The sequence below is a fragment of the Haemaphysalis longicornis genome, unplaced genomic scaffold (assembly GCF_048455015.1).
Source record: "Haemaphysalis longicornis isolate Haplotype H1 unplaced genomic scaffold, Haemaphysalis longicornis Haplotype H1 scaffold_12, whole genome shotgun sequence".
NCBI classification, from domain to species: domain Eukaryota; kingdom Metazoa; phylum Arthropoda; class Arachnida; order Ixodida; family Ixodidae; genus Haemaphysalis; species Haemaphysalis longicornis.
Window position 1 is genome coordinate 45594417 of NW_027526225.1, and position 24427 is coordinate 45618843.

General features: G+C 49.7%; 1 protein-coding gene across 1 annotated transcript in view; it reads right to left on the reverse strand.

Annotated features, from left to right (window-relative positions):
* Positions 1–11104, reverse strand: part of Trx2 (Thioredoxin 2) — a 35469-nt gene extending 24365 nt beyond the window's left edge. The window contains exons 1-2 of the mRNA XM_077693184.1: positions 10947–11104; positions 4409–4513 (exon numbers count right to left, since the gene is read on the reverse strand). Of these exons, the coding sequence (XP_077549310.1) occupies positions 4409–4513; positions 10947–10973 (132 nt within the window). The 5' untranslated portion in view covers positions 10974–11104. The remainder of the gene's footprint in view (positions 1–4408; positions 4514–10946) is intronic.
* Between the last annotated feature and the right edge of the window lie 13323 nt (positions 11105–24427).

Below are 24427 nucleotides of genomic sequence, written 5' to 3' on the forward strand. Positions count from 1 at the left end.
ACGCCATTTTTCGTCCTCCTCCTCTCCCCCTTCGGTTCAAATTTCTCTTGCTACGCCGCCACCACACGAGACACATAAACAACGAAACCGAAATTAAAAGAGAAGTTGCCAATGAACACACCAGATGGCGATAGTTGTCTGTAGAGCGCGGGTTTCAGATTTTGCGGGAGATTTAAAATCATCGGACGCCGGCTTCCGATTGCCTATGGCGCCGTCGTGAAAGAGTTAAGCGTGGATGCAATGAAACTTGAACACCGGCTAATTGCTATTACCTTTGTAAATTTCAGGAAACATTACTTTCTAAATGTAAACTGCATTTCTAGTGTGACTTATCTAATCTCCCCGTGTACAATTGTTTTGTATACTTACAAACTTAACCACTCCCTTCTGTAATGCCCTCCGGGCATAAAGGTATTGAAATAAATAAACTAGAACTTAACACTTGCCTCAGGTGAAACAGTGTACCGAAGACAATACATCAATGCTTTCTACTCTAACCACAGGGGTCACTGGTAACAACTGGAAGTGCAGACAAAAGGCCCTTGTGACATTAGACGGATCGCATGCTGCCACTCTGCCCCCTCAAGCAGCTCTAGCAGCCAGTGCACCTCGATATGTCCAGATGTGTGTGCTTAACATGTTCCACCCCTGAGCACAGGGTCCTCCTACAAAGCTAGTGGGTTTAAAGAAGTTTGTTGAGGGGGCAGATGGGTCTTTGGGGCCGAAAAACGGTAAAAAGAAAATCATTTTTTCAAAATTGGCATTTTCAGCATCCATGGCCATTTTTTTATCAGCCTGCAAATTTCTCCATCAAAAGGCATTGTATTTTATTGTAGATAGCATTTTAAAGTGCACTCTGCAGCTCAGTTTTGCGTGGAATTCGATGGCAAAACAACAATTTTCTTGCAACATGAAGCTAACATTTTGCAGACAAATATTTTGGCACCCAGAGCAGGTACGACTAATTTTTATTGCTTCTGATATGTAAATGTGTGGAGAATACAATGTTGGAAACAAATTTTCAAGCGGAGGCACAGGGAAATTATTGTGCTCAAGTGACACCACCTGTAAGCCGTTTCTGGCAGAGCACGGGAGGAGTGAAGGTCAGTGTGTCGTAAAACTACGAGAAACAAGTTCTTCCAATGTTGTATTCTTTAGTCATTCGTCTGCCTAGTTACATGGCAATCACCATTCTGTATGGAGTGGTTAGCTTGTAAATGCAACTCAAAATAATGACACTCATTACCTCAAAAAATAACCAACCTGCAAAAAATATAATTGCAGATTTGAAATCAGCACAAAAAACTCCAAACGGCGTGCAGTTTCAATAAAATTCGTTAGTAAATAAACAAAGGCTCAAAGACCAGTCTGCCCCCTTATTTTACATTAAAAATTCCTTCCAAGTATCTACCCCAAATCTCTACTGCGGGTACCACGTGCATACATTGTAGGCATCAGTCAACCCTGCACTGCTGATTAGCACTGTCACAGTGATGATGATGGTTGGATTTTTTTGGCGCAAGGCCAACTAGGGCAAAGAGCGCCAAATCAGTGGTTAAGCACTGTCACTGTGATTGCAAAGACAAGCCACACTGCTCACAGTGTGCTTCTCCCCCCCCCCTATCAGCTGGTGCAATGTTTGCACAACCACTGGCATTCCCCAGTGGTCTGTAGACCGACACCCTCCTCCGCTCATAGGGGGAGAACCCTCCTCTTTCAACCAAGCGACAAGCACCAACAAAAGGACTGCTCTGGGACTTTCTGCTCGATGCTATGCACTATGCTGGTCAAGAGGTGCAAACTCCTCCCAAGGCTGACCAACCTCGGAAGCGGTCAGTGTGGTCTAGCGATTCTGCCGCTAGTACTAGCCGCTAGTCGTGAAGCAACATGCTCGTAGATGCTGCACACTCTGTCTGACTCCCAACTACCTTGATTTATAATTACCTGTACTCTGGCGGCTAACCATGCCCTGTTGTTCCCCCCTTCTAACCTGTTTCCACCCTGCGGACGAATTAAACCGGTCGCGTGTTCGTACATTAACACGAACTAACAAGTTTCAGAAGTGCTGGTAACTCATCTGGCTAGCTGGAATTCGAGCCCCACCGTAACCTGCATTCCACACCACCAAAGCTTGAAAGGGGACTTCAAATGGGAGCTTAGAAACAGCAGCCGATTTTAGGCTACAAGAACAGTGACGGTTCCCCCATTCCTGTGAGAAGCGCTAATTGCAGCAACACGTTACCTCATTCCACAAGTTTGGGGGTTTCCAGGTAAAAGAATGTGCGTGTAACGAGCCCATTCACAAACTGAACAGGTGCCCTGGGCTCGTTCTTCAGGCCGCACCGCATCAAGCAGAATATCGAAGAAGAGTAGCCTAACATAAAGCCCCTTCATCCCATCCACCGACTGCTTTTTTAAGTGCGCCGCTGCCTAGTTCTGCTTCCGTGATCACCGCTTAGTTCCGATTCCACCGCGTCTGGAATTTCTCCTTCCATACATACTACCCACCAGCCACATTTTTGAGCAGTTTGATGCATCGGCAGTGCGCATCGCAAAATGCCTTAACTTGTGCATTCGCGTGCGATCTGCCAATGCCTACTCTTGGCAAATGTCATCATCAAAGGCAAACGGGACGCCGCAAACCAGCACCTCAAAGCAGACACAAGCTCTCCCGGTTTGCAATGCTTGAGGTTTGGTGACCGTGGACAGTAAGGAGGGGCTTTAGGCGACCTGCTCTAGCATACTCCTAAGCATCGTCTACATTGGGAGAAATTCAACCAAGCAATTTGTATTCAACACTACTGGTGCAATGAATTACATTCGTGGCTACCTGGACTTGTGTCGGGGAGAGCATAACACTTTTTATTACTTCAATAAAAGATCCCTGCCCGCATTGCTTGTAGCATTAGCACAATGTGGCTTGTCTGCATGACCTCTGCGTAAGAAACAAGCATTATCACTGCCAGAATTTCTCAAATGCAACAAAAATCAAGACAGGACTGACGACAATTGTTGATCGCTAAGCTTGCTAAACTCAATTCTGCTACAACTTCCAGAGCGCATGGACGGCCGAGTGGCTATGACATTGGCTCCTCTCCTTTTATGCTGGTGTGGTGGTTCGGTCAGTGCTTCAAGCCCTGCAGAAGCCTCGTCTTCTTGTTTGTTTGTTTGTTGCTTTATTGCAGGACATGTGAATGTTCCCTTTTCTCTTTCTTTTAACCACAGGTGAAGCTCGATAAAAACGTCACTATCAAGGAAGCGCTACAACACGTTCTGAATCGGAACGCAACTGATAACAAACATCAATGCGCAGGTAGCTAGAACCGTTCACACCATGCTCCCCTCACAAGTTCCTGCCTATTCATGCCTTACATTTAGCAGGAGTAACCCTCATACACCACGTCTTTTCGCTCGTGCAGGACATGACATTGCTTACCGAGAAAAATTACAGCTAATGAGTGTGCAGCAGACCACGATAGCCCGGCGGACGAAAGCAGTATGGAGGGCCTTTAGCCTAACGCTCCTACTGCACAGAAAAATGGCTTCTAGTTATGAAAACACGCCACATTAAAGGAACACCTGCTGTTCAAATGTGGCTCTGACACCTCACCTGTGAGGCACTCTGTAGTGGGTGTCACGAGTTAACTTCCCCCCAACCAGCACTCCTTTAATGTGCCGCAAAGACATGTACAAATACCCACTTCCCTCTTTTTCTATTTGCCAGCCCGTAACTGACGAAACATTTCCTGCCAGGCCGCTCTGATGTGGATAATACGTACTCTGCCGAACCTGCACTAAAATTACTTCAACTTGCAGTGTAATCCCAGGCATGTGCCTCTCAATTTTGGCCCACCAAGATTTGCAGAAAACAATAAACTGAACCAAGGAAAACAAACTGAAGAAAAAAACACTGCAACTGCTTCTTAAAATGACAAAAATGCGATCACACTGCACTTTTGATGCAGCCGAGATTATTTTCCCACCACAGACTTATAGTAATCCAGGACAATATACTGAAAGACAAATGCTGCAGCATAAGCCTGCGACCTAATTGTTCCCATAGAGCAAGTGTTTCACCTACGCCACTAATACTGCTAGCGGTCCCAACTAAAATCATTGCACACAAATACTATGTTCTATCACCTTTTCCCCACATTTTGAACAAATATGCCGTGCCGGTTAAAATCTCAAACAAGCGGTGCCACATTCTCAAGTATGGCATAATTCTGTGGTCCTCAGTGCCGTTAAAAGTCCTCTAAAAAAAAAAGCAAGCTTTGTATTTAAAGACCTGCCACAGTTGCAATAGCACTCCCATTTAATTAATCGCCAACCAGGCATGCTGCCACCAAACAACCAGACGGGACACGGGGGCAACTGGGAGGGGCCGAGAAGGCGGCCCCGCGCACACCTTGAGGAAGGGCTCGATCATCTTGCAGGGCCCGCACCATGTGGCGTAGAAGTCCACCACCACCAGCTTGTCGCCGGCCTCGTCCAGCTTCTTGCTGAAGTCCTCCTGCACGACGGGGGAAGGAGGAAGAAGCGTCCACAAAACTCCCACAGGGGAATCGTCGAACGACAACGCGCAAGCAAGCATACGCCACTCTGCCAAACACTCATCATCAACAGGCAACGAAGGTACACCGCAGGACGAAGGCCTCTCCTGTTGACCTCCGACCGCTCCTGTCCGGCAGTGCTAGAGTCCACTCTTTGCCCCTGAACCTCATTTCGTCCCTCCATCGAGTTATTGGCCTTCCCCTTCATCTAGACCCCCCTCTCGGTATCCACTGTCACTACCAGTTGTCATTTCACCTCACCACAAGGCCAGCCCAAGCCCATTTCTTTTTCTTGATTTCAACTACGATATCGTCTACTCAAGTTCCCTGATACAAGAAGACCACTCGTTGTCTGAAGTGTTACTCCTATCCTTCGTTCCATAACTTGTTGTTTCCTGTTGTTTAGTAAAACACCCAGAAGGCACCGTTGCACACAGACACTGCTGGAAAGACATGTCTCAGGAGTACTATAAGTAGCCCAATATCAAAGATGACAGCTGTAGGGCCTTTTAATTAAAACCCCTTACAATGTATCTTTATGAAGAGCTATATTGTTGTTCCCGGTTAAACAGGAACACAGGGAAGTTGGCCTCACGAAGACGCAGGGGCAAAGTACTTATTAGGCGAGGTGCCTAACTTGCCAGGTGAAAGAGAGCACCGGTTGGTGGTTAGCAATATGGTGACCAAAAAGCAAGCACACGAGCAGCTAGCTAACGCGCTCCTTCGTCGTCCTCTGCTGTGCCCCATACCACGGCACGTACCCACGCGGGGGATTAGCACGCCCGTTAGAATGCAGTCCTACTTGATAATGCTGTCATCCCACAGTCCTTTACAGCCAACCTCACCAGAATAATGTTACTTTTTGCTAGTTTCGATTAAATTTACCCGCTCCTAGTCACAGCGGTGGTGAGTGGGCAGAACGCGTCTCTCACTGTTTTTCTCTGTTCCTCCCTGGCTTGACTAGAGGCGCACACGCACAACAACGGTCATTGCTGCTGTCAAAGCAACAGAGAAAGGCAAGGCTCTCGCACACGCGTCAGTGTAACAGACGAAACCTAGTGTCAGTGTTCTGACGACCACAAAAAAAAAGGTTGCCCCATACACAGGGACAAATCACAGCAAGAAGTCTTCACTCCGCGTTAGCAAATAGAAGCCACTCGTTCGCATATCTTGAAGTTAAGCTCAACAAGGCTGGTGTCATGCAAGGAGCCGTACGACTACGTCTACTGTGTTTGACGTCAACTTTCACTACTTTTGTATTGTACATCAGTGTTTCTTGCGCATGTCACGTTCGCGCAAAGTAGCATTTTCCTAACACGAATAAAGTGTTGAAATGCGATTTTGGCTGCCGCGTTTACTGTCGAAGCGGCGTGCGTGCTGGTTTTGGCAAGCCTGGCAGTATGGCGGCTAGGAGCCACCATACTAGCGGGCGGCAGGGCATGCACGGCAAGGAGAAGCGAGGGGACTACACCACCCCCTCCCCACATCCGGACTGTGCCTCTTCGCATTGTTACCAAGACAATTATGCCTCCTGACTCAGCATGGCGGCAGTGTTGCCATGGCAATCAACTCATTCATACCAGCCCAACACCACTAGGGCAGGATTTGGCGCTAGTCCCAGACTTAGCGGGAATGCTGGGTTGAAGGCTAAGATGCCTCCCAAATGCGTTACTGGGAAGAGAGTTTCACGGGGGACGTATAAGCAGCCTGATATCAGAGAGAAGGCCTTAGGGCCATTTATTAAACCCCTCATTATGCACCCCAATTGCTCTACACCGAACCCTTCAAAGTTGGCATCCCTAGTTAGCACAGATGCATTGCTGTGAAGACCTCCTCGGGGGCTATACAAATGGTTCTCAATGAAAAATTTATAGCACTGCCTTACGCAACGAAAGCGCGACACATCAGACGGAAAGACTGGTTTCCCGATTCAGTGCGCATAGAAACGCCCGAGCGTTTAAAACAGCATTGGAACTTCAGAGTTGTCCACCGAAACAAGCTTGCAGCCACCTCATAAAGTGAGGTGAGCGAGAGCATATAAAAGGTTAGCATGCCAAAATACGACAAGATCACAGCCATATTTCAGAAATTCGAGAGCAGCCTTATCTTTTATTAACTTGTTCAGCAAGTCCCGCATGTGTCTTTGGAGATTCTCAGTTCATTGTTTGCACAGCTTCTACTAAAGAACAAATCACATCACGTCACCAGGGCATGCTTTGAGCCATTAGAACAGTCCTGTGTGCGTGTCAAGCCTCTTTCTTCATCCCATCCCAAGCACTGTTTTGTTCTAATCATATGAACCAACAGGCTCAAAAAACACTTCCCTCATTTCAACTGAGGCCAGGTCACAATATGCAATGTACCAACCAAGCCAGGATGTCCAACTGTGCTAGAATGATTTCACGAGACTTCATGCATAGCTTTAAAGGAGCCATGAAGACAAAATACAAGTTGGGTTTATTAGAAAGACTGCTTAGTCCCGATAAAAATGATACCAATATCATCACAATCTTCGAACAAATAACGGAGATACAAGGAAAACATGTGAAGCAGTCGCGACCCCCTAGCCAATTTCCCGCAACTTTTCTGTGAAATCACGGAACCTTGCTTGTACGGTTGGTGACCGCCTAAGTGACCTGTCGCGACAACACAGACTGCACGTCTTTAATGGGGCCTCTAGTTCCATTTGACCGCATCACTTGAATGCTAACGTGCAGTTAACGCACTGAAAATTGTTTTATTGTTGGCCCGTATGACGTCATTCTCGCTCATAACACGTCACTGTGGCGCAAAATTTGAAAGTTTTTAAATACTTCTTGCTTTCTTTTCGTTAAAAAAACATCTTATGTGGCTGTAATGGAGCTGAGTGAGATACTGAATCCTAGTTCTTCCAAATTAAATGAAGTTGTATTTTCTCGTCATGGCTCCTTTCACAAAGGTTATGCTCTGCCCCGCTCTGATCACATTTTACCACACCAAATAAACACTTCGAAGAGAAAACACAGACAGCTAGTTTTGCTAACATGTTTATATCCTTGACAGAGCAATTACCTCGGTCATCCTGTTTTGCCTGTAGAGGGCTGTGGAAGCAGCTGCAGCAGCAGCTGTACGGCCGCTGGAGTTAACTTGCAGCTTAACATTACAAACTACGCTCACTGGTGACCAGATGGCGTTACAATCTTTGCGTTGCATCTATGTGCACGGGATCCCGACACTGATGCTATGGACATCAGGCCTCCAAAGAAAAGCGTGCACTTAAAAACAAAAAACAAAAAAAAAAGCCACTTCCTTCACTAAATGGAAAAGTTCCCCGAAGCTCATGACAACACACAGTCTTAATTCCATCCTTCGTGTATGCGACAAACATTGTGCAATGAATTAAATTAAGCTTGTCCAGATTATGGGGCTCAATGAGCCGAAGCTACACCTGGGATATGAGGCGCGCCGTAGAGATGGGGGGCTCCGGATTATTTTTCATTGCCTGGGGATCTGAAATCTTTTCTATCAACAAGGAACACACAACATCATCATCCCCATTTGCTAACCCCATTTTTTGCGAGAACTGATGCCTTTATGTATTCTTTTTTTCCGCGAACAGTGTCGGACTGGAACAAGTTATGCGAACCTCATTTATTGTAACATATGTAGAGTGAAGTGTATTGTTTTTGTTTGGCGCACGTTACTACTTGTGTTGTAGAACAAAGTGTAATGTGTTGTAGAACCAGGTGTGTTGTTGCAACGCCTAGCGAAGTGCATTGTGGTGTATAGAACGAAACGCATTGTTGTTACATAACGAAGTGTATTGTAGCATGTAAAACATAGTTTCATTTTCGTATGATGTACGTCATTACTTTTGTGGTATGCGTGACGTGCCCTTCCTGCTTCGACCCCTTAGCGTCCGCAGTATGTATTAAATAAATAAAATAAATAAATAAACGCACGGGCGTTCTCGCCACCATCAGAAAAGCAGCCACCACAGCTGGAATTAAACCCACGATCTTGTGTCAGCACTGCAGCCCAGTGTGTTAGCCAGTGATCCCCCGTGGCTGAGGCACTTATCAACGCCCCTCACAAGATACTTGCAGAATTTGTAAGTGGGCGCTCGGTCAGCTTTCAACTGTTAGAAGGTGAGCCACTACCATGCAATAGCCAAATTGGGCAGGCCAGTTTCCGTTTGGATGATGCTGGACCACAACACCCAATTAACCAGTAATGACAGCCCACCAACATTCTAAAAAGACACCTTTACGAGCTATGAAGACAAAATATGACTTTGCTTAATTGTGATTGATTGATTGCAGGGTTTAACGCGCCAACGCAACGCAGGCGATGAGGCGCGCCATAGTGAAGGGCTCTGGATTAATTTTGACCACCCGGGGATCTTTAACGTGCATCAAAACCTCGTATACACGGGCGTTTTTGCTTTTCGCCTCCATCACGAAAACGGCCGCGGCGGCCGGGAATCGAACCCGCGACCTCGTGCTCAGCAGCGCAACACCTTAGCCACTGAGCCACCACAGTGGTACTTTGCTTAATTTTAAAGGACAATCCTTTCGTAACGCACTCAACTACATCCCTACCCTCAAAGACATTCTGTTAATCAAAGAAGCGCAGGGATTACTGTAATGTTTTCAAATTTCCCACTACATGACGTCAGCATAGACAATATGAGAACACAGAAAACGGAATTGTCAGAACCGAACTCCACTCTAGCTGAACTGAAGCAAAACAGCGCGAAAAAACGAAGGACGAGGGAGAACACACACACGAGCGCTCGTGTGTGTGTTCTCCCTCGTCCTTCGTTTTTTCGCGCTGTTTTGCTTCAGTTCATAATGAACCAACTGGCCCCACTTCAGACATTAATCCACTCTAGCACTCAAGAGGGAAACTAAGTGAGGAACTAGAGACAATTACTTTTTTGCAGTGGCTTCAGTCGGCGGCAGCCAGTACCAAAAACAAGATCCTGTGGCGTCACGTTGTGAAAGTACCTCGCGAGTCGCTTTTTTCCCCCGACTATTCAGATTATTTTTGGAGGGAGTTGAGATAAAAGCGGTGTCATCGTTATTTCAGACCAAAACAGTCTTTTCAATGAACCAAACAAGTCATTTGTCTTTACAGCCCCTTTGAAGAAATTCCAGATTTCCCAGGTATTTCGGGCCGGTAAAAAAGGCAACATCCTTGACTTGGCATTAAAATGCTCGTCTTGATGGGCAGGCACTTTTCTCTATCTTAGCAACGAACAAAACAAGCGCATGTTGTTATCGCCAGCTCAGGGAACTCAAGAAACGAATTTTTTGCAGCAAAACCATCTCCTAGCAAACCTACAGACAAAACGACAAATCAGGACATAAAAAAAAAAGAACTAAGGAGGTGTAACGATAGCGAGCTCGCGCCAGAAACTGCGTCTTCTCTCTATAGCACAAAGCGACACGCCCACTCCCAGACGGAAATTAAGACGAGGCGTAAGAACCCGTGTTTTCCGTAATAAATCCTGACCCTCGCTCCCCTGTCCTAAAGGAAAAAAAAGCCAGAAAGAACTACTCAGCAAGTTTAAAATTTGACTACAATAATGAATGATGGTCAATAAGTGAAGCGGCTCTATTCGTAAACCGAAACTGTTAGTAGCCAGCCGGAAAGAAAAAAAAAAAAAGGAACGACCGGCGCGTTCCATTAAAAGGGAAGTCGAAATGACTGCGGTATTACTGAGGAACTCGCAAAGAGCAAGAGACTAACGTCCTTCGGTTACAGGATGGCATGAAACCGGACGATTATTCACGGCAAAAGGTAGAGGAAGGTTTCAAAGGGTGCGCCGTTGAGAAACGTCGCATCCGGCTAAGCGAAGCAACGGGAGACGTCGATGATAACCCAGAAAACGCTCGAGCGCTGCGTGCAGCCGATAAGCCCATATTTGCATACTATGCACTTCCTTCCCCGCCTTCGGCTCGCGAAGTTTGATATTTCAAGGTGGTGTGTACGTATATCACTCGCAAAAAAAAAAAAAAAAAAAACGAGCGTACGGTCGTGAGTGACGTAAACAACGAACAGACGACGACAAGAACTGTGGCGAAACCGCCGGCGAGCGCGCGCTTTTCCGATGAAAAGAGCATGACGCGGTCACACCTCCGCCCGACCGGCGCGTCTTTATCCAAACATCCAAAAAACACCTTTCGCCCTCCAAGACGATATCGCGACAACCACGCGGATGCTTCGAAACTCGTGGCCTCACAGTGTAAATTCACAACAGCGGGATTTTCATAAAACCAGTGAGAAATCGAAGCTTGGGGGACGTGAACCAAGTTAGGCCTACTCCTAACATCACCGCCAACAAGCCGGCCGAATGTTCAACTTGCGAGGCGCAGAGATCAGACGTAAATAGTGAGCTGAAGCACTTACGTTGTTTTCGACAACTAGGATGACCATTTTGAACGGGCGTCCGGAGGCTAGGCTCGCACGACTCGGCAAAAGCAACACGTCGACGACGGAGCGAGCCGGCGTGAATCCTTACTGAGGGCGGGAAGGAGCACGGAGACGGGCAGCACTGTGATTGGTCGACTCCGGGTCACGCGGTTCCGGCTTCTCCCCAAGCGGTTGCTACGGCAACCGACGCGGCCAATCATCCGGGTCATGCGCAAAATCGATTCTTCCGAAGCGAAAGTTGACTACTCCACCTCGAGACTTATATGAGCAAAGAAGCTCAAATCGCGGGGAACCGTAAATCAATCCGACTTGTCCACTTATTTCGATTTCTTATGGCCAAGCGGATTCGCCTTGTTTTTGCAGCGGAGACATTAATCTTTGATGAGGTCAGCGGTTGTTGCTCGATCTTTTGACGTCGCCCGGTTTCGTTGCCGACGTTTTTGTTGCGACCACTTAGCTGAAAGTTCTTTTTTGGGGTGTTCTACTTACTTCTGGCCTGAGCCTTCGGCCTTTAGGTTGGCCCCAGAAAGCAAAGCGGGCGAAACACATACGAGGCACCTCTCAGGACCCGTACTATATGAGATGCAATATGGACACTTCATTTGGCGCTTATATATAAGCGCCAAATTACGTGTAATTGTAATTACAAGCGTAGATTACCAGAATAGCTGGTTAAATGAAACATGTATATTGCTTCCCTTACTTCTCTACAATTTTTTTTTTGTTCGCGACGCAGTACAAAAGTTGACTGGTGAGCGCTTGGTTGTTTGCAATAGTTTGCAACGCGCTTAAAAATCAAAAGTTCGAATTATTTTTTTTTTATTCTAAAAAAACTTGGTTTCTCCTGCTTTTGGTGACATTTTTTTTTCTTTGATTGAACTGTTGTTTGAGAAGTTAGATATATCCAACGTACAGGGTTCCCAGCCTGTGCGTGCATGCATAATTCAGGAAAAAAAATAGACGCTTGACCAACGACAGAAAAAAAAAAACGCTGCTCCTCAACAATTAGTGTATTTGGAATCGCAGATCGGGCTTTCGTACCCCTTTTTTGTAACGTAGTGGATTGCAAGGAAGTATATAATCAACGGGCCACAAGAGTTTCAGCCAAGAATTTTCACGACAAAGAAAGATGCAACAACCAAGAAATATCCGGTTAAGCAGTTTTATTTATTTATTTATTTATTTATTTATTTATTTATTTATTTATTTATTTATTTATTTATTTATTTTATCGGGTGGTTTGTAGCCGGAGGCCAGCAAGACACTTGAAAAAAGACGGAGACCAAAGACGAGCACGCGATACTGGTCGTGCTTCTTCTCGCGCCCAGCACCTTGCGCCTACCATCATCGTCCAGCGCATACCCCGTCCGCTGGACAGGAGAGATTGGCGCATACCAAGTACACGGGATGTCGTCTTGTCGGGGACTGCTATCCCCCCCCCCCCCCCCCCCCCCACCTCTTTAGCCTTTAGTTTTAGTTTTAGCCTTGCTTACTATCTCCAGTACTATTTATTTATTTATTCATTTATTTATTTATTTATTTATTTATTTCATGTGCCCTCATGGCCCAAAAGGCATTGGACAGGGGAGTGGTCCAGGTACAGCTTACATAAATAATGTTTGACAGATCACGAATGAATTTACGGACATGAATTAAAAGCAGAAAGATAGCGTCGTTATTCAATAGGGTGTATTCACAGAGCCTTGGACCGCGTGGCGGCGCTACCTGCGCGGCGGCGGCGACGCCTTTTTTGAGGTTGCACTTTGTCGCGCGGGCAACGCGTTTCCCGACGCGAAACGTTGTTTGCGCGTGGTGCTGGCAGGAACGTTCGTGTGGACGGTGTTTTTCTCTGCGTGATTCGTGTGTTTGAGAATGCCTGGTCGTAACGAGTAGCCAGCGTTGTTTCCGCTGCGAAATTCCGGGTGCGCTGTTAACGTCTACAACCGCAGACCCGAAGCAGGCCGAACGACGAAAGCAAGCACGCCGTTTTTTTTTTTTTTTTTTTGTTGCTGTTGTTTCGAAGCGAAGGCCAGGGCAGTGCTTGAAGACGGTATGATTTCGCGAGACGAATGCAACTGTCCGATGGTTTGACAGGCGCGGCCCGCGGCGTGCAAAACCCGGTCCGTTTTGGCGATTTCGCGCTATCTCGGTGTCATCCCCGTGCGCCGATTTCATTATTTCTTCTGTTGCTTGAAGCGACCGTTGCGCGAGTTGAGAAAATTTCTTCACCCAAGGCTGCGAGGTTATTTGAAGTGGTGGTGGCGTGTGAGAGAGGAGCTGGTTTTACCGTGCACCCAGGCATGTTGCGCACTTCTTGAGGAGTATGAAAGACGGTGAGGTGCTCTGGTGACAGTGTTCTGTGCGTTGAACGCACGAAGGCCATTCATTTTAGCTCCTAATGAAGCGGAACAATTACGCACAGGGTCTGGGTGGAAACCATCGCGAGGTAAGTACGTGATAAAATTAGGTATGGTTGCGACGACAAAGATCCCACCGATCATTTTAAATTCTTTTTCTTTTCTTTCGGTAAAGACAAAGCGGAAATTATAAGCAGAACAAGATTATGGAACGGCTACTTCGAAAGCAGCGCAGAGACAAGTGACAAGAACTGCTCTAGTTTGTCCCTGCATACGTTAACGTTTTAGTCTGCGCTTTTTTTGAAGTAGTCAAACTGTGTACCCAGCGTCAAGCTTTAGTGTCTGATCACGTAACAGGCTTGGTCATTAGAGAACAGTTGAAGGCGACGAAGAAGAATTGGATCAATTTGGATGCCCGCAATTACCTGGGAAGCGATATTGCATGTACGCGTGCGTTCACCTCAACACTCGAAGTATGAGGCTGGGAGGACAGTATGGTTCGTCTCATCCATAAACTACGCCGGCTACCTTCATTTGTGAACATTTTAAGCATGCGAATGTTTCAAACATGTGACGAGGTGCGAGGTAAAAGCTCCGGCGCCCATCGTCCTGGGGCCCACCTGGATGAAACGGGTTCCAACAGATTCGACACTGATTAGCCATATTATCGATAACTCTTTGGGAATTCGTCGAATGAAGACAGACAGCCTTCAAGCACTGCCCTAGCCGTCGCTTCGAAAAAGCGAAAGGAAAAAAAAATACACGGCGCCCTTTTTTTTGTTTTGTCGTGCGGCCTGCCTCGGGTCTGCGGTTGTAGGAGACCATCACAGTCCGGATTTTCGAAGCGAGAACAATGCTAGCTACTCGGTAGGACGAGGCATTCGCAAACCCACGAATCACGCAGAAAAAACACCGTTCACACGAGCGTTCTTGCCAGCAGCACGCTGGAAACCACGTTGCGCGTCGGGAAACGCGCTGCTCGCGCGGCGGAGTGCAACCTCAAATATGGCGTCGTCGCCGCCGCGCAGGTAGCGCCGCCGCGCGGCTCAAAGCCCTGTGAATACACCCTATACTAGACAAGGACAAAAGAAAAGGGAACAACTTTGGATCACAAGCAATACAACAGTCAGGCACTTCAAACCGCAAAAAAAAAGCTAAAAATTTGTTATTGTTTAGTGTCATTTTCAATTTGGAGCACCAGTGGGAAATCGCGTTCAGATCTGCTTGGAGTAAAGGGGTGTCATTAGCATTTTTAATCTCTCGGTAACAGCTAGCACAACCATCGGCAAAAAGTTTTACCCGGGTGGATGATAAGTTGCTTGGCAAATCATTGACATAGATCAAGAAGAGTAAGGGATCAAGGACTGATCCTTGGGGCACGCCTGAAGTTACGCCAGAAACCATTGGCACAAACAAATTGTGAGCGATCAGTTAAGAAAGATTTAATCGATGTAAGCGCATTCGGGTCAATGTTAAGTCTACTTAGTTTGAAAAGAAGCAAGTTGCGCCAACTTCATCGAATGTCTTACAAAAATCTAAATATACACAGTCTACTTTAGAACCACGATCAAGAACAGAATAAACATCATCAGTTAGCATTAGTAGTTGTGTTATGGCATGAGTATGAGTGAGCGAATAAACTTTATTTGGACGAGCTTCAGGCGCTGATGGTTGGATGCCCGCCCAGTGGGAAGACTAGTCCGGGAAGCAGATACGCTGTACTGAGATGTCGGAGCTGGCCAGCTGGCCCGCCCACTGCTCGTACGTTGGGTGAGAATTTGGGGCAAGAAATGGTGTTTTCTGACACCCCCATACCATGTGGTACAGTGTGCCAGGTTAGGGACAGAAATTACTCGTAGCTTAGTAGATTGGAGATGTTGCATTGGTGGCATATATCGTGTACCCGTGGAGTGACACGTTGTCTGTATCAACCTGCCCATGCCGTGAGCGTCACCGACGCCAATGGTGCAGAACTGACGGCCGCTACATTTCCCACGACATCTAGCAGCACAAGAATTTTCCGTCGCTCTAGCCGCCACCACTGGAAAACGACTACCTCACTATAATGACCGACTCACAAGCCGCCTGCCGCAACTTCCTGCTAGGTCGCATAAGAGAGAGAGAGAGAGAGAGAGAGAGAGAGAGAGAGAGAGAGAGAGAGCAACTTTATTTAGCCGCACAAAATTGCGGCGACTACGTGCCGGATGGGGTGGTTCCCTCTTCACGGGACCCATATGCTTCCTCGGCTGCCTGGCGAGATCAGGACGAGCTGGTCTTCCAAGGCGGGGCTGGTTAGCAAGGTCTCCCATCGCTCGTTAAGGGGTGTGGGAAGGGTGGTGGAGGGTTGGGTAAAGGGTGGGGGGATGGTCTCTCGGTGAAATCGCATTCCGCGATGACGTGCTAGAGCGTGCCCAATTGCACACAGAAGCTACTCTTTTTCGTATCTCTCGGGGTACCTTCTGCTTTGGAGACAGGGGTGTGGGAAGGATCCTGCTTGTATTTGCTTATAGATCGTTTGCTGAGCACTCTGCTGAGCGATTTGTGCGGTTCAGGCTACCGGGGCACGTGCTAGGGCACGTGCTAGGGGGCCGAACGGAGCTGTCATCCTTCGCATGAGCTCTGTGATTTTCCTGCGCTAGCGCCGACAATCCTTTGTTTCACCTGTTCCTGATCATCCGTCAAGCTTCCTAAGGTCGAGATCCACCTGAGGGGACCACCCGCATGAAGATCCATCCATCTACTGCCGTTTAATCGCCGAACGCAGCCCCGGCCGCGCTGCCCACGGCGGTAAGCCTAGTGGTGGCTGCGGCGAGGCATCATCTCGCGGTGATGACGTCACCCAGCGGGAGTGTGCTCTCGGGCGAGGCGAAAAGCCCAGCGCCTGCCCAGGGGAGCGCCGCATACGCTGCGGGAACAGCAGTGCGAATGATTACCACGGTTGAAGGCGAGACTATCTCGGCACAAGAATACGAAGACGACAGCGGATGGCTCCCCAGCCATCGGCGAAAGTTCGGTCGCGCCCTGGCGCAACTCAAGCAGGACGCCAAGCGCCTGGCAGATGTCTCGGTCCAGGAGCCAGGCTCATCATCACACCAGACACGTGAACGCATGAGGAAACAACCTCCGCAGCACCGCCCCAAGTACCCTCGCCTACCCAAGGACGACATCAAAGTCGTCATTCGTCCTCGAGAGGGCCTGAATGTCACACAGGTGAGCGACGCTCAGCTGCGCGACAGCATTCTGCAGTCGGCGGGCTTCACATTGGCCCAAGCCTCTAAAGACATCCTACGCTCCAATCCTGAACAAAACATCCTAATCGTCAGTACGCCGGCCCTCGCCCGAGCGGAAAAATATGCAAATATTTCCGAATTGAAAGTAGGAGATGCACAGTACGCTGCTGTGGCTTATACCACGTCACCCCAGGATTCAGTGAAGGGAGTCATCCATAACGTACCAATCTACGACTCGGCAGAAGACATAGCGAGAAGCCTCATCTACTCGAGGAACCCCACAGCGTTGCACGCCAGAAGAATGGGGAAGACGAACTCAGTGATTATAGCATTTGCGGGCACAAAAGTGCCCTACTTTGTCTACTACCGCGGAGCAGAATACCGGGGTTTCCTGCACAAAAAGAAACACGAAGTGTGCGCAGCGTGCGGCAAAGTCGGACATCGCATGGACGTCTGCCCGTACCCAGACAAGTCCTTCTGCGGCGCATGTGGTCTTGCAAATCCCATGGAGGAACACGAGTGTGTGGTGAAATGTGCCTTGTGTGGGAAAGGACATCCTAAAGGGGACAAAAAGTGCAAACAGCGCTACAAGACCCCTTACGTGTTGAGGCAGCGCGAATGGCTCCGACAGCAACAAGGACTCCAGCGTCAACGACGCGGCAGTGGAGTCGAAGAAACCAGAGGACAAAAAGAGACAGAGCACTCAGAAGCCTTCCCGCCGTTGGCACCCCCGCACAACATGGAGGGAGCTGGACGACGCTCACGCTCCCAGTCCAGAAGAAGGGGACGACAACAACGCAGCGCCTCATGCTCGGCATCTCAGAAGAACAAGATGGAAGGAAGCCTCGACGCTAAGGTGAGTTGGGCAACGGCGGCCTCTCAGGGTAACACCGCACACAAAGAAACAAGTACGAAGAAGAATGATACCCCACCCCTTGCAGGCGAGGAAATCACTCGCATTCGACAAACCCTCGAATTGGTTCTAAAGGAAACAGGCAGCTCAAAGCTGAAATTGCTATGCTGAAGCGTAACCACACAACTGCAGCTAACGTAACTTCCCTCATCCCCTCTCCACCAACTGCCAACATCGTGTGCGCCTCCGAAAACACCTCTCCTCCGATTAACAGGAAAGCCGCGGATATTCCTCAGGGCACCGCCCAACAGCAAGACCTCTTGAATCGGGAAAATAATCTTGTAGGCCAAATCAACAAAATTGGCAGCATGGTTACGGCCTTAGCCGACACCTTCACAAAGCAGCAAGAAGCCTGGAGCGCCAAATTTGTCGCCATAGAAGACACCATCACACGTATGCAACAGACTACATCCAACGCGGGCCCCCAAAGGACAACAAAAATATACATGCGCCCCCTTAATCTTGTAGCGGAAGGACCCAAGAAATCTGAGTCTACTGGCGACCGTCATGGAGCAGAACCGCAATAAAACATATCGAATTTGGCAATGGAACTGCCGAGGTTTTAAAAAACAAACGAGGAAATTTGCAACAATACATCAACATGCTCACACCTAACAATCCTGATGTTATAGCCCTTCAAGAAACTAATGGCCAGGCGAAGCTTCCGGGCTTTAGCCCATTCAGTTCCTGCCCCTCGTTGGCGCACAGGAAAAAACGTATGGGAGTTACAACTCTCATTCGAAGAAATATCCCAGTCATCCAGCATTCAACGGACATCGAGGAACCAGAAAATGTGTTAACTGAAATTATTTCTAAGGGGAAACAAGGCGGAGGTAGTCTCTTTGTTTTAAATGTGTATAGCAGCCCTAGTAAGACGCACTCCTTCTCCAAGCTTCTCAGAAAAACTATGGACCTTGCCAGACGTCAACCTGTGGTTGTCCTTGGTGACTTTAATTCACCACACCCGGCGTGGGGATACCCCAGAGAGGTCAAGAAAGGAAGAATATTATGGGAAGATGCGCAGTCATTAAGATTGACCCTGCTCACTGACCCTACATACCCCACAAGAATGGGTAACAGTGTCACAAGGAACACCACCCCGGACCTCACTTTCACAAAAAAATATCAAGGAGGCCATCTGGAACAACACGCGTAGAAACCTCGGAAGTAATCATTACATAGTCGAAACAATTATCCAGACCGGACCAGCTAAATCAATGGGCAGACGACATATGATTACCAAGTGGGACACATTCCGGAAATTACGACAAGCAAATGTAGAACCAGAAGGGGCAGCGATCGAAGACTTGGATGAGTGGATTTCGGAGCTACAAACCCATGTTGACCTGGACACACACATTATACCCGAAGAGGCAGACTTATGGCAGGCTGACTCCAGACTTCTACACATGTGGGAGGCTAAAGCCAGCATCCAGGCGCGGCTCCACAAGCAGAAACTGAATCGCCCCCTTGGCAGAAGATTAGCAAGACTGAATCGGGAAATTGAAGCACACGCTAACTATCTCACAAATCAGCAATGGCATACTGTATGCGACCGCATGGATTGCCAAATGGGGAAAATCAGCACGTGGAATACGTTAAGAAGCCTCCTAGACCCAAACGGAGGTAAAACGGTACAGCGAAATAACCTGCTCGCTCTCCTACATACATATGGCGGTGATGAGCAGCAACTTTTGAAAACTATTAAGGACCTCTACATTAAAGAGGGAGACCCAGAGCCTTTGCCAGAATACACTGGTCCTGAAAACTCCGAACTCGACAGGCCTCTAACGGAGGCTGAAATTCGAGCGGCACTAACGAACCTCCGCACCAAATCGGCGCCTGGCCCAGATGGAGTCACGAATAAACTGCTGACTAACTTGGACGATCCTTCCATAGCCGCCCTCACACGGTACATGAACCAGTGCTGGGAACGAGGGCAAATCCCGCCCGCCTGGAAAACAGCTAAGATCTCCATGATACCGAAACCGGGCAAGGAACTCAAGTTGGAGAACTTACGGCCTATTTCTCTTACGTCTTGCCTGGGCAAGCTTCTGGAGCACGTGGTGCTGAATAGGTTGTACAAGCACATGGAGACAAACCACTTGTTTCCTCACATGATGGTGGGTTTCAGGCCCAAGCTTTCCACGCAAGACGTTATGCTGCAACTAAAACACCAGATCTTGGACACTCAAGGTTCGGACCTTGACACTAGAGTTATACTTGGACTGGACCTCACCAAGGCATTTGACAACGTCAGACACGATGCCATTCTATACAATCTGGCCGAGCTTGGAGTCGGGCAACGTGCCTATGCATACATCAAGGACTTTCTGTCTCATCGCACGGCACGTCTCACCCTGGGAGGATTTGAATCGGAGCTCATTCAAATGGGGAGTCAGGGCACACCACAGGGATCCGTACTGTCGCCCTTCATCTTCAACGTCGCCATGATCAAGCTGCCCTCCCTCCTAGAGGCTATCCCGGGAATCCAACATAGCCTCTACGCACATGATATTACAATCTGGGCGACTGGAGGCAGTGATGAGGACCTGGAGGAAAGGCTGCAGCAAGCTGCCGATGCAGTCCACGCCTACATCACCCCGAGAGGTCTTGCTTGCTCACCTAAAAAATCTGAGATCCTTTTCTACTGTGGTACCGGGGTTCTTGCACCCGGCCGCGGTTCCCCAGAAAGACACCGAGCCCCCTCGATCACACCTTTACTTGGAGTCCCGCTACGCCAAGGTACACCGCTCAGCCGATCCGGCTGCACACACGTCGCCCAGCCGAGTCCGCCATGTCCTATCCTCGCTCCTCCCGCGCCACCTCGTCATCCTCCGCCGGCACATGTCCATCACGTGGGATTGTCCACCGCCACTATTGCCGGATTACCACACTCTCCCCCCCTCCGAAGAAAAGGCCGACGCTGGCTGCCCTCGGCTGCAGTCGTCGGCACTCTCGAGGGACTCCCACGGCTCAGCCCGGATGGCAGTAGACCGGTGCCACAGGTGGCCTCCTAAGACCCGGGGGTCCTTGCAGAAGGTCCAAACGTGGCAAGGTCCTGTCCGCGGGCCTTGCTCCGCGGGTCGCGTCGGCACTCTCGAGGGACTCCCACGGCTCAGCCCGGATGGCAGTAGACCGGTGCCACAGGTGGCCTCCTAAGACCCGGGGGTCCTTGCAGAAGGTCCAAACGTGGCAAGGTCCTGTCCGCGGGCCCTGCTGCGCGGGGGTGGTGCCCGGCGCAGTCGTCAGCAGCTGTCCGCCTCGAGCTCCTGCTTCATCTTGGCGAACTCCTCCTTGGTCATGAAGCCCTCGCCCTCGCCGAGCTTCTGGAGCTTCTCCCGCGAGGCGTCGAAGTCCGGCCGCGGAGGGGCCGGGGGAATGATCATCCCGGCGTAGTCCTCGCTCTCCTCCAGGGCGTCATGGAGCCAGATGAACTCCTCGTGCTGCCGAAGCACAGAGAACTCCGGCTTCTGGAAGTCCGACAGCGTCGTCTTGGTGTGGACAGCGAACTTCACCTTGTCCCTCTCGCTGAGGGCATCCGAGATGTCCACCACCAGAGACTGGTCCGCCAGGTCGATCGTGTCTGACCGCATCTTCAGCGAGCTGTCGGTCACATTTGCCGCGGAACACCAAAACGAGGAAGAAGACCACAATGCCCTTCCCAGGAACCACGGCCGGCCCCACGTTCAGGGCGCCAAATGTGGTACCGGGGTTCTTGCACCCGGCCGCGGTTCCCCAGAAAGACACCGAGCCCCCTCGATCACACCTTTACTTGGAGTCCCGCTACGCCAAGGTACACCGCTCAGCCGATCCGGCTGCACACACGTCGCCCAACCGAGTCCGCCATGTCCGATCCTCGCTCCTCCCGCGCCACCTCGTCATCCTCCGCCGGCACATGTCCATCCCGTGGGATTGTCCACCGCCACTATTGCCGGATTACCACACTACCAACCTCCGAAACAGGGAAAAAGAAAGAAAGACGTCCCGAACATTCAAGTGTATATACAGGGCAGCCTGATTCCACGCGTCGAGTGCATTCGCGTACTCGGCCTTCGTGTTCAAGCAAATGGAGCCAACACAGCTACTGTATCGACGTTGAAATCTAGTGCGGAGCAAATCAGCCGACTTATAGCCCGCATAGCTAACAAACACCACGGCCTCAAGGAGGCAACTTTACTGCGCCTGGTTCATGCTTTTATTATAAGTCGCATCATATACGTGGCTCCTTTTCTGAACTTCAAAAGAGCAGAAATAGAGAAGCTCCAGTGCATCATCCGGACAGCCTACAAGCAAGCTGTAGGAATACCCGTCATGGCATCCACGGAGCGCTTCCAAGCAATGGGGGTGCACAATACCCTCGAAGAGCTAGTAGAAGCACAAAGGATGGCGCAGCTGCACAGGCTCTCGTGCAGCGAGACTGGCCGCGCAATTCTAAGGTCCCTGCGCATCCCCTTCGCTTCTCAACACGGTATAAAATGCTCTCTGGAGGACAGCACTCGATCATACATCCATTGTTCTCCCATACCACGAAATATGCACCCGGATCATAATCAAAACAGAAGAACCGCAGAGCTTTTGCACTTCACCGGCAGCTGTGCGGGAACCCACATGTCCTCTATGTGGATGCTGCGGATTATCACGACCGACCGGCTGCGGCCGTAGCCGTGGTAGACCAGCAAGGAAACTCAATGACCTCGGGCACAATCCTGACGACGCACCCTGAGGTGGCGGAAGAAGCGGCTATTGCGCTCGCAATAGCCAGCACGGAAGCCAAAATTATTGTGTCTGATTCCAAGACGGCAATAAGAAACTTCCTGGCGGGACGAATATCCCTGCCAGCGGCCAAAATTCTTGCTATGTTTATTGGCGACAGATGCAGGCATGTTCGCCTTGTATGGACACCAGCGCACTCGTCCCTGCCGGGGAATGAACTGGCTCACGAGGCAGCCCGAGATTTCGGCAACCAGGCTGACCTCGACGGAGACATCGGGCCTACGTTCACGGGGAGCAGAGACAGGCTGGCCACGTACAGGGAGATTACGCACCACTACAGGTTGAGTCGCCTCAAGTACCCTGCACCACACTCTTCCCTCAACAGATGGCAGTCGGTTGCGTGGAGACGAATACAGTCGAACAGCTTCCCCAACCCTGTTCTCTACAACCGATATTACCCAGACACGTATTCCGACAGATGCAAGTGGTGTGCAGACAAAGCCACCCTACAACATATCATATGGGCATGCCCACAGAAACCTCGTTCACCTAATAGAGAATTAAACATCAGGACTCAGGAGCAATGGGAGGCCGCCTTGCTCAGCTCTCACCCCGACGTACAACAACTACTCGTCCAGCTGGCGGAAGATGCCGCCAGGGCCCACGGGCTCATGGCCGCCATCTAACGGGGAAGGCTAGGTGACTTCCTCCCTGTCACCCCCTTCCTTCTACCAGTTTGGGCTCAAATAAAGTTCCTTCTCTCTCTCTCTCTCTCTCAGGGTATACCGCCGTCTGCCTTCCCTGTAGTGGCTGGTGATGTCCTTGTAAGTCGTTATGGCCTGCGGCTCGTGCTCGTCTGCTCGGTGTTCAAGTTCTCGGGCGAGCTGGTGGGCGAGTTCGTCGCCCTCCAGCTCTGAGTGCCGTCAGAGACACCTGCCCTTTTCTATAGTTAGCATACGCTTTTTGCGAGTCCGTGATTATTTCGCTCTCGTTAGGCAGCGTGAGCGCCAAGGCTATTGCCGCCTCTTCCGCTTCTTCCGGGAACGCCGTTTGGACAGAGGCGCACGTCACCAGCGCGTCTTGCGTCGTGACCGATATCGCGGCTCGTGTAGAGAGGCGTCTTGGGTAGAGAGGCGTCCGTGTAGAGGGTGACCCCCGTTGCGTCTTCTTGTTCTTCCGCTTGTCTTAGCATTTCGATGAGGGCCTTGACCCTGGCCTCTCTGCGCCCGTCGTTGCGACCCGGTCTCATGTTTTTGGGTAGGGGTTTGCGTTCGATTTTCTGAGCCCAAAGCTTGGGTAATGGTCCCATTTCCTTGTGCTCGGCCTCTTGCCAGCCCAGCTTGGCCAGTACTATTCGGCCCGCCGAGGTTTGGCTGAGCCGCACTCTTTGGGTAGACAGGTGGGCTTCTACCAACTCTTCCACCGTATTGTGTTTGGCCATGCCTAGCAGCTTCTCGGTGGACGAGTGGCGCGCGATATCTAGCGCCACCTTTGTTGCTTTGCGTAGGATCGCGTTCAGTTGATCTCTGTCTTTCTTGAGTAGCTGTAGGTACGGCGCCGCGTATACGATGCGCGACGTCACAAAGGCCTGGACCAGCGTAAGCGCGTCGTCTTCCTTCAGTCCTCTTCGCCTGTTTGTGACCCTTCGTATCATGTTCGTGACCTGTTCCGTGGCGGCCTTGACCTTGCTTAGCGCCGCTGTCGTCTTTCCGTTGTTCTGGTCACTCCCAGGACTCTCCCAGTCACTCCCAGGACTTACCCCGCATTTCCCCGAGGGGAAGAATGTGAAAGTGCGAAGGCACGAGTTGAATTTGTTACCGGTTTTGAAGACTGGAATGACCTTCCCTTTTTTTCAATTGTCGGGCCTGTTGCGAGTGATTGCGAAAACAATAAACATAAGTATTCGGCACAGACATCTACAGTGTTTTTAAGGAACTTGGAGTTAATATTGTCTACACCAGCGGAGGATGACAGCTTTAGGTTGTTTATTATAGATATTATACCGGACACGGAAAATGTGACTCTCCCAGGTCACTCCCAGGACTCGGGCTTGCGTATAACACCCGCGGCCTTAAAAATACTGCGAAGTGTGATCCCGCTCCCAAAAATGCACATCATCCGGACCCCCGGACACAAGTACGAGGAAAACGAGGCGGCACACGCCGCTTCCTGCGTTCATGCACACCGGGCCGTTCCTCAAGAAGGTGAAGTGACGTAGCTCTTTTGCTCTCCTTCATACTT